The sequence below is a fragment of the Colobus angolensis genome, unplaced genomic scaffold (assembly GCF_000951035.1).
Source record: "Colobus angolensis palliatus isolate OR3802 unplaced genomic scaffold, Cang.pa_1.0 Scaffold38, whole genome shotgun sequence".
Taxonomy (NCBI): Eukaryota; Metazoa; Chordata; class Mammalia; order Primates; family Cercopithecidae; genus Colobus; species Colobus angolensis.
The window spans coordinates 9,634,923-9,644,066 of NW_012117154.1; the positions used below are offsets into that span (position 1 = coordinate 9,634,923).

General features: G+C 64.8%; 1 protein-coding gene across 1 annotated transcript in view; it reads left to right on the forward strand.

The window, feature by feature from the left end:
• Positions 1-9,144, forward strand: part of COL6A1 (collagen, type VI, alpha 1) — a 21,110-nt gene continuing 11,966 nt past the window's right edge. Inside the window, exons 1-15 of the mRNA XM_011954240.1 lie at positions 1-214; positions 902-1,031; positions 2,438-2,638; positions 4,229-4,388; positions 4,640-4,768; positions 4,851-4,871; positions 5,184-5,204; positions 5,295-5,339; positions 6,040-6,093; positions 6,570-6,614; positions 6,714-6,740; positions 7,380-7,406; positions 7,500-7,544; positions 7,953-8,006; positions 8,157-8,318. Of these exons, the coding sequence (XP_011809630.1) occupies positions 118-214; positions 902-1,031; positions 2,438-2,638; positions 4,229-4,388; positions 4,640-4,768; positions 4,851-4,871; positions 5,184-5,204; positions 5,295-5,339; positions 6,040-6,093; positions 6,570-6,614; positions 6,714-6,740; positions 7,380-7,406; positions 7,500-7,544; positions 7,953-8,006; positions 8,157-8,318 (1,218 nt within the window). The 5' untranslated portion in view covers positions 1-117. The remainder of the gene's footprint in view (positions 215-901; positions 1,032-2,437; positions 2,639-4,228; positions 4,389-4,639; positions 4,769-4,850; positions 4,872-5,183; positions 5,205-5,294; positions 5,340-6,039; positions 6,094-6,569; positions 6,615-6,713; positions 6,741-7,379; positions 7,407-7,499; positions 7,545-7,952; positions 8,007-8,156; positions 8,319-9,144) is intronic.

The window sequence follows — 9,144 nt, forward strand, 5'->3', positions numbered from 1 at the left end:
CCCCTCCCGCCCTCCGCTCTCACTCTGGCTGGGAGCAGAAGACGGCCTCGGTCTCTGGTCGGCCGCGGAGGCCCACCCTGCCCTGGCCGCGCTGTGTGGTGACTGCAGGCCCCAGACATGAGGGCAGCCCGCGCTCTGCTGCCCCTGCTGTTGCAGGCCTGCTGGACGGCCGGGCAGGATGAGCCGGAGACCCCCAGGGCGGTGGCCTTCCAGGGTGAGTGGTGGCTGGGGGTGGAGGCTCCAGACTCCCTGCTTTTTGCTGCCGGCCAGGGCCAGATGCGCGGGGTCCCTTCCCAACCGTGGAACTGCAGATTGGGGGCCTGGAGCCCCTGAGCCCCACTCCCTGCTCGGGGCGGCTGCAGCGCCCAGCTCTGCCCCACGAGGCCTTGGCCGGGTCCCCTAGAGGGTCAGCATTCTCAGCAGGGAAGGACAGCAGGCAGCTCGGGAGGGGCTCCCGGGCGAGGGGGAGCTGGTGCGGGGCTGTCTCAGGGCTCCGTGAACGCCGTCGAGCCGCGAATCCGTGTGACCCCTCACCTGGCAGTGAGTCCAGACGCACGGCCCCCGTTCTAGACTAAGTCGTGCCGCTGCTGGTTCTGAATCCAGCGAGAAACCTTCACGTGAGGTCTCGTTTGTCCAGTCCCACGCCAGGGACGCTCTGCCCTTCGGGGGAGGTTGTGAAGGGTTCTGACTCCCTCGGGGCACAGGAGCGGTTTGGGGTCTCTCACTCCACCCCCTCCCCACCGTCCCCACTGAGGGTCGTCCTGCTGCCTTTTCCTGGGAGAGCCTCTCCAGGCCCGGGGCGCAGCGCTGCAGGCGCTGGGCTGGCGGGGAGGGCAGGCCCAGCAGAGACTCGGGGAATGGGGCGAGAGCTCGAAGGCCCCTCTCCTCCGTCTTCGGCCAGACTGCCCCGTGGACCTGTTCTTTGTGCTGGACACCTCCGAGAGTGTGGCCCTGAGGCTGAAGCCCTACGGGGCCCTCGTGGACAAGGTCAAGTCCTTCACCAAGCGTTTCATCGACAACCTGAGGGACAGGTAGGAGGGACGCCTGGGACCTTCCTCCGGTGCTTCTGGGCTTCTTGGAGGGTGGGGTGGGGGCCCAGGGGACCACGGGCGCGATGGCCTCAACCTCCCCTCTAAGAAGGGCGAGCGTTGCCCTGGCCAGAGCCCCTCCCGGCGCCCTCCAGAGTGAGCTGGTTTGAGACCCTGCTCGCGGGGGTAGCACCTGTTCAACGGGGCCGAGGTGACAGTGAGGCTGAGAGTAGGGAAGAGAGGCTCCCGCAGGCTGACCGAGAGGGCTCGGCGCGTTGGCCCAGCCACGCATTCCTGCCGGGTGCCCGGCAGCCCCTCACTAACCACCCGGGCCCTGGTTTATTCTGTGGGCCGTGAGAGCCTCTACCTGGGTCCTGGATCCCACGTTCTGAAGCTCCCTGACTCAGGGGCCGGGAGGGGCGTCACTCTGCAGCCCCAGGGCCCCCAGGCTTGGTTCTGGGCTTGGGACCCGGCACACTCTCCTTCGTGTTCCTCCATCTGTGCGTGTGGCTGAGGACACACCGGGGGGAGGGAGGGGTCCGTCCCGTGGGTGCACAGGGCCGTGGGGGTGGGGCATGTAGAATGGGGGCTCCCCCACTGAGACGGGCTCTGGCAATGGGGACACAGCTCAGCCGGCGAAGGACCCCCCAGTCTTCCCTGACGCTGCTGACTGGCCGCTGGGCCCGAGCCTCCCGCCCCTAGAAGGGGCACAGTCAGAGGCTGCGGTAACAGCACCGTGTACCTGCCAACCCCCACCTGCCCCGCGGGAGCCACTGGGATTAGAAACCCTGGGCTTAGTGGACGTGGCCAGGCCCGTGAGGCAGTGTGCTGGGGGGTCTGGCTGTGGATGGCACCAGGGAGGGGCGGCCTTGTGGCCCAGCGTCCCCTGAGTTGCCCTTGTTGCCTTTACTCAGGCTCCCCATGACTCAGTTTCCCACCTGTGAAATGGGGCAGAGTCATCCCCACATTGCCGCTGGCGTTCCTGCAGGAGCGGCGGTCACTCTGCGGAATGGGCGGGAGGGTGGGTGGGGCAGAGGCGAGCCCACCCCAGGCTGGGGCAGAGCAGACCCCTGAGAGCCTCAGGCCCCGGTGCTCAGACCCCCCGGGCGCCTCCTTCCCCCAGAGTCATGCTGCCCCACTGCAGGCCCAAGGACCCCACCCCAGCAGGGCCACACATTCAGGGCTCCTGGTCTGAGGCCGGGGAATCAGGGCACAGGTCGCCTGCTGGCCACAGCCGCCCACACAGCCTTCCAGGAGGGCCGGCCTCAGGGCCACAGGGAAGTCCAGCTGTGTGTCAGCCTCGGCCAGGGTGGGGCAGCCCGTCCATCCGGGTGACGTCGCACCCTGGGACGGGCAGTGCTGGTGCCGGGGGCCGCCCGCCTGACGCCCACCGGGCCTGTTCCTGGCAGGTACTACCGCTGTGACCGAAACCTGGTGTGGAACGCGGGTGCACTGCACTACAGCGACGAGGTGGAGATCATCCAAGGCCTCACGCGCATGCCCGGTGACCGCGACACGCTCAAAAGCAAAGTGGACGCCATCAAGTATTTTGGGAAGGGCACCTACACTGACTGTGCCATCAAGAAGGGGCTGGAGCAGCTCCTCGTCGGGTGAGTGGCCTCCTGCCCACGCAGCTCTCATGCGTGGTACCCAGCCTGGGCCGGGGTTGGCCTGGGGGCCCTGTGCGGCTTCAGCTGCAGCCTCCCTGTTCTCTTGGAGGCTGTATGGCCTCCCTGACCACTTTGTGGGCAGGAAAGAGACAGAGACAGAAGAGACAGAGAGACGGAGACAGAGAGAGACAGAGACAGAGAGAGATAGAGACAGATAGACAGAGACAGAGACAGAGAGAAACAGACAGGGACAGAGATAGAAACAGAGAGAGAGAGACAGAGGGAAACAGAGAGACAGAGACTGATAGAAAAAGACAGAGACAGAGAGAGACAGAGAGACGGAGACAGAGAGACAGAGACAGAGAGAGAGACAGAGAGACAGAGACAGAGGGACAGAGATGGGAATAGAGACAGGCAGAGACAGAGAGAGACAGAGACAGAGAGACAGGGACACACAGAGACAGAGGGACCAGAAACAGGCAGAGAGACTGAGAGACAGAGAGAGACAGGGCTGGTTTTCCCCACAGCACCAACACCAAGCAGGGCTAGGATCATTGACACTGACTCTCATCAGACCTGAAGCACGCGCTGAATTTCGTTTGCTTCCTCGGGGTTTTTTCTGGCCTGAGCGGTTTTCTCTCATCCCAGTGTCCAGATGTGGGGAGAGAGGGGCTGCAAGCCCCAGAGTGTCTGGAGGGGACCTCCCCACGCCTCCCCAGGCCTCCCCACGCCCAGCCCTTCCCGAGGCCTCAGGATCACAGTGAGGTCCCGAGGCTGCCCTGCCCATCGAGGCGGTACAGGGGGAGCCTCTCCCCGAGGTCGGTCTCAGAGGCCCACACGGCCGGCGTGGGCCGGACACTCGCTTTCCACTCGCCCACCTCCCTCCAGAGCTGGTGCCACGCTGGGACCTGGGGGACTTGGAGTCGCTAGGAAGTCGTCTGCTGTCTGCAGGGGGTGCATAGGGGACGTGGCCGCGCACGTCAGAGTGTGGCCCCGCTGTGGAAGCCACTGACAGACATGACTCCTCCTAATGAGCTCGCCCTGCTGGCCGACAGGCTGGGTGTTCCCAGCAGCCCGCTCCACTGCCCTGCGACGCTGCCCTCCTTCCATCTGCTCTCACTTTCCCTTTAGGGGGGTTTGATTTGGGGCACTCTGGGATCGCCCTGTTGTTTGCTCATCACACCCATTTCCTGCAAAAGCCGTAGTGACAGAGCAGCCTTCAGTTGAGGCAGCTTGTGGGTAGACGAGGCGGGCCTCTCGGAGGGGCACGCTCCCTGCCCCTTTCAGCCTCCACTCACTGGCCAGGGGCTTTGTGCCGCGGGCACCCCGGGAACCAAGCCTCCTTCGGGGTCGTGGGTGCCTCTCCTGGGAGGGCGTGAATTTTCCAGAGCAGTTTAGAGAAATGAGAGCCACAGAGCATCATTCCCCACCGCGAGGTTCTTTTCAGTGATCCTCACGGCACAGCCAGGATCAGCAAAGAGAAACAGCTTCTCGCGATGAGACAGGGACCAGCACCTCCCAGATGGGCTTGGGTCTCCCTCCAGTTCCCCCACCTAGTCTCGGGGTCTCATGCTGCCCTCTCCTGTCCAGGGGCTCCCACCTAAAGGAGAACAAGTACCTGATTGTGGTGACCGACGGGCACCCCCTGGAGGGCTACAAGGAGCCATGCGGGGGGCTGGAGGACGCCGTGAACGAGGCCAAGCACCTGGGCATCAAAGTCTTCTCAGTGGCCATCACGCCCGACCACCTGGTAGGCCCCGCCTGCCCCGCAGATGCCCCCAGCCTCATGGAGTGGCGGCTGCAAGGTCCCTGGCAGCCGGGCCGGTCTTTTGGTCCTCAGGAGGGTGTGGGGACTCCAGCCGGCCACCCTTGCCCCTGAGAGGCCAGCCCCTCCTGCTGAGGAGCCTGGAGCGCCCCAGCCCCCACTCTGGCCCTGTGGGAAGCGTCCCCGGCCGTCAGGGGTCCCAGCCCTGCTCAGCCGGCCCTGAACACTGCCCCCAGGAGCCGCGTCTCAGCATCATCGCCACGGACCACACGTACCGGCGCAACTTCACGGCGGCTGACTGGGGCCAGAGCCGCGACGCGGAGGAGGTCATCAGCCAGACCATCGACACCATCGTGGACATGATCGTGAGGCCCCTGCCCGGGAGACGGGGAGGCCCGCGGTGGCCCCAGGTGGAAAGTAATTCTACGTTTCCTTTTCTCTTTTCAGAAAAATAACGTGGAGCAAGTGGTAAGAGCCCTCCCCGCCAACCCCCAGCCACGAGTCCGCACACATCCACCCGCACGTCCACCTGGTGTTCAGGATGCGTGTCCCTATGCACAGCCACCCATGTGCCCGGGACACGTGTCCCCGCATGTCTGCCCATGTGTCTGCCCGTGTGCCTGGGACGTGTGTCCCCTGCGTGTCTGGCTGTGTGTCCGGGACGTGTGTCCACCCGTGTGTCCGTCTGCCCATGTGCCTGGGTCACATGTCACCCTGGGTGTCCCGGCCACGTGTCCGTACCTTTCCCACTGACTCGTCTCCACGCCTTCCCCCCCACAGTGCTGCTCCTTCGAATGCCAGGTGAGTGTGGCCGCCCACCCCTGACCCCGCGCCCCGCACCCTGGGAACCTGAGTCTGGGGTCCGGGCTGACCGTCCCCTCTGCCTTGCAGCCTGCAAGAGGACCTCCGGGGCTCCGGGGCGACCCCGGCTTCGAGGTGAGCGGTCACTCCTGCGCCTCGTGTGTTGTGGGGTGTCCCTGCAGCTCGGGGCCTGGGAGTGGGGGTGGCGGGACCAAAGCCTCCTGGGCACCCAAGTCCACCAGGAGGGTCCAGCAGGCGGGTTCTGGCCCGTGCAGGGTGTGGGCTGCCCTGGGGGCGTTGGGGGCTTCTGAGGGTGTCTCTGTCCGGCCCGCCCTCAGCCGCACTCGGCTCAGGAGAAGGACGTTTCTGGGGGTCGGAGGGTGAGAACGTGGGGCCCCCAGGCGTGTGTGGCTCACGCAGGATGACCTTCAATGTTAGAATTAGCTGCTGATAATTGCAACTTGCCACGAGGCTGCTCATGGACTTCAGGTTTCTGGCTTCTCCTAATAACCATCCAGCCCAGCAGCTGTGGGCCATGGCCGTATCCTGGGGGTCGAGCCGTGGCCCTGGGGGGCTTCTGTGCTGCACATCCGTCCCGCCTGTGCCTGGGGGTCAGCAGAGCTGAGCAGACAGGAACGGAGGCAGGGAGTGGGGGGAGCTGGCGTGTGGGGTGGAGCTCCCAGACCCAGGCTGACCAGGAGTGATGGGGAAGGTGCTTTAAAGCCCTGTGATCCCTGAAGACTGGACAAAGTGTCTTTTTAAAAACCTGTTTTGTGAGCCAGCTTTTTAGAAAGAAACGGGACTGCCCCCAACCTTGACCTGTTTTATGTTCCAGGGAGAACGAGGCAAGCCAGGGCTCCCGGGAGAGAAGGGAGAAGCCGGAGATCCTGTGAGTGCCTGACTGTGGGGTGGGGGCCCTAAGAAGCTGGAGGCGGGGAATGACTAGGCCTCGGAAACTTCTGGAAGAGTGTCTGGGTTCTGAGCGCCAAAGTCACACTGCCTGTTCCTTATAGGTGGGAGCAGGCCTGGAGGGGCCACAGCCCAGCCATCCTTCCCCACAGCCCCCCAGGCAGCCCCTGAGCCCACCTGCCAGGGAGGGGCTGGGTGGGGAGGTGGCCCAGGGTGCTCAGGCCGGCACCGTCTGGGGCCTCTGCCGTGGCTCCTTGGCCCAAGTCCTATCCATAGACCTCCCTCCCCCAGCTCCACCTTGGAGCCCCTCAGCACCAGGGGCCCCGTGCAGCAGGGCCACTCTCTCGGGTTGACCAGGCCTGGGCTGGAGGGAGGGGTGTGGGGCTGGGTGGGACTGGCCCCTGCCCCTGCCCCTGCCCCTCCAGGGGTGTCTCACCATTTCCTCCTGTGTTCCAGGGAAGACCCGGGGACCTCGGACCTGTTGGGTACCAGGGGATGAAGGTATGTGCCCCACCTTTCCTCGCCCGAGCCCGGCGGTGCCCTCAGCCCTGCACGGCAGTAACAAGTCTTCCTCTTCCTCTTCTTCCGCGGGGCATGTAGGGAGAAAAAGGGAGCCGTGGGGAGAAGGTGAGTGAGGCTCGACCTCGGAGCTGGTCCCTCCAGGCGCAGATGTGCCATCCTGGACGAGGGTGTCCCCGGGGATGAGGACAGCGTCCCTGACAGGAGACCACGTGCCCGGCAGACCCGCTTCACCGCCCCTCGCCATCCCTTCCATCTGGAAGGACAAGGACAGCCACCCGGGCACCCAGCAGGGGCACTTGTGTCACTTTCACCCCACCCCAGAGTGGGGTCCCACAGGCAGTTACCCTCTGCAGAGAGGGGGTCCCATGGGCGGTTACCCTCTCCGGAGCGGGGGTCCCACGGGCAGTTACCCTCTGCAGAGTGGGGGGCCCACAGGCGGCTACCCTCTCCGGAGTGGGGGTCCTCTGGGCAGTTACCCTCTGCAGAGCGGGGTCCCATGGGCAGTTACCCTCTCCAAGGCAGGGGTCCCACAGCGGTTACCCTCTGCAGAGTGAGGGGCCCACAGGCGGCTACCCTCTCCAGAGCGGCCCCTCCCCATCACTGTCAGACGCCATGATTCTCAGCAGTGACGTTGCCCCCTTGGAATGGGGGCACCCGAGCCCCTGCCTTGTGTGGGCCTAAGCCAAGGTTCCTCTGCCCTCCCCACCCCAAACACCCCCTCACACCCTCTTCCTGTCTCCGCAGGGCTCCAGGGGACCTAAGGGCTACAAGGTGAGTGTGGGCTGCTGGGAGGGGGGAGTTCTGCCTCCACAGCAGCACGTCTGACCTACATCTGACCTCTGCCTTCGTTTTCTCGCCTCGCAGGGAGAGAAGGGCAAGCGTGGCATCGACGGGGTGGACGGCGTGAAGGTGACTGGGGAGGATGGGGTGGACGGGGAGGGATGAGGAGGGACAGGGAGGAACAAGGAGGGACGGGGAGAGATGGGGAGAGATGGGGTGGATAGTGTGAAGGTGACCAGGGGAGGGTCAGGGAGGGATGGGGTGAGGTGACCCCGGCGGGAGGAACGGGGAGGAGTGGGGAGGGATGGAGTGGACGGCGTGAAGGTGACCAGGGGAGGGACGGGGAGGGATGGGGTGAGGTGACCCCGGTGGGAGGGACAGGGAGGAGTGGGGTGGACGGTGTGAAGGCGACCCCAGGGGGGTGTCTGCTAGGTGGAGCTTTCTAGGGAGGGCATGGTGGGCGCAAAGTCTGACAGGTGACTGGCCTTGGTTTACCCACTTGGCCTTCAGATTTTCTGGTTTTCTTCCTCTTTCCAGGGGGAGATGGGGTACCCAGGCCTGCCAGGCTGCAAGGGCTCGCCCGGGTTTGACGTAAGTCACTTCCTCTCACTGATATGTTAAAACTAGCGCTGTAAGCAGCACCACGTGTGGACTCAGTTTTGACTCCGTCTGGGCGGCCCGGGGCTGCTGCCAAAGGCCGCGGTGGCCTCTGCTGGTGTCATGCTGCCCTCTTCTCTCCAGGGCATCCAAGGAGCCCCCGGACCCAAGGGAGACCCCGGCGCTTTTGGACTGAAAGGAGAAAAGGTGAGTGACTGGCGGCCCCTGGAGGGCCAGGGCCTTCACGGTTGGCTGAATCGGAAACGCTCCTGGAAGCAAGTCGTGGTCCGAGCAGGTCGGCCACCCGTGCGGCCTCAGAGGGGAGGAGCTGGTGGAGGCTGGAGGCAGGCAGGGGAGCGGCAGGCACAGGGCCCAGCGTGGGGATAGCCGCCGTGGTGCTCCTGCCCGGAGCCTTCCCTGCAGCCCAAGGGCCTTCAGGCCTCCGCCATTCTGTTGCCCGCACCTGCCGCTCGCTCTGCACAAAGGGGACCGCACCACGTCACTCCCAGCCTGTGAGCCGCAGCCCAGAGTGGCTCTCAGAACTGAGAATGGGCCAGGTGGCACTGAGGGCGGCAAGCAGGTGGGAGGGCGCGCGGGCAGCGGGAGTGCTGCGGGAGGGCGGGAGCGCAAGGCGGGAGAAGGAGCTTTTTAGTCTGACTGAAAGCTGAGTCTGCCGCGGCTGGTGTTTTCTCTGGAGTTTCTTTGTTGAAACCGTACGTGCTGCGGAAGACAAGGGCGAATGCTGACCCCGCCCCACATGTTCCCGGACGAGCTCCTAGAACCCAGCAGACGGTTTCCAAATCTCATCTTTGAGTTCCCAGATTGCCCTCCAGGCCCTAGATTTGAGTTTGCCAATTTGCCCTCCTGGCAAAGCTGTGCCTTCTCTAATGGGAACCGAGTCCTGCCCCTTAGACAAGACGGCCCTTGGCTGGGCCTCATAGGGAACAAGGTTGGAACATTCCAGGAGGTTTTTGTGCAGGGTTGTGGATGTGCAGGCTAAGGGTGCTGGGGGATCCGGGCTCAGAAGGTGCTGGTCAGAGGGAGGGCCTGGTTTCGGTGAGGCGGGCCCTGTACGTGGCGTCTGGCGGCTGCACCCCTGGTGCACACCCCTGCGAGCGTGTGTGACCCCCCG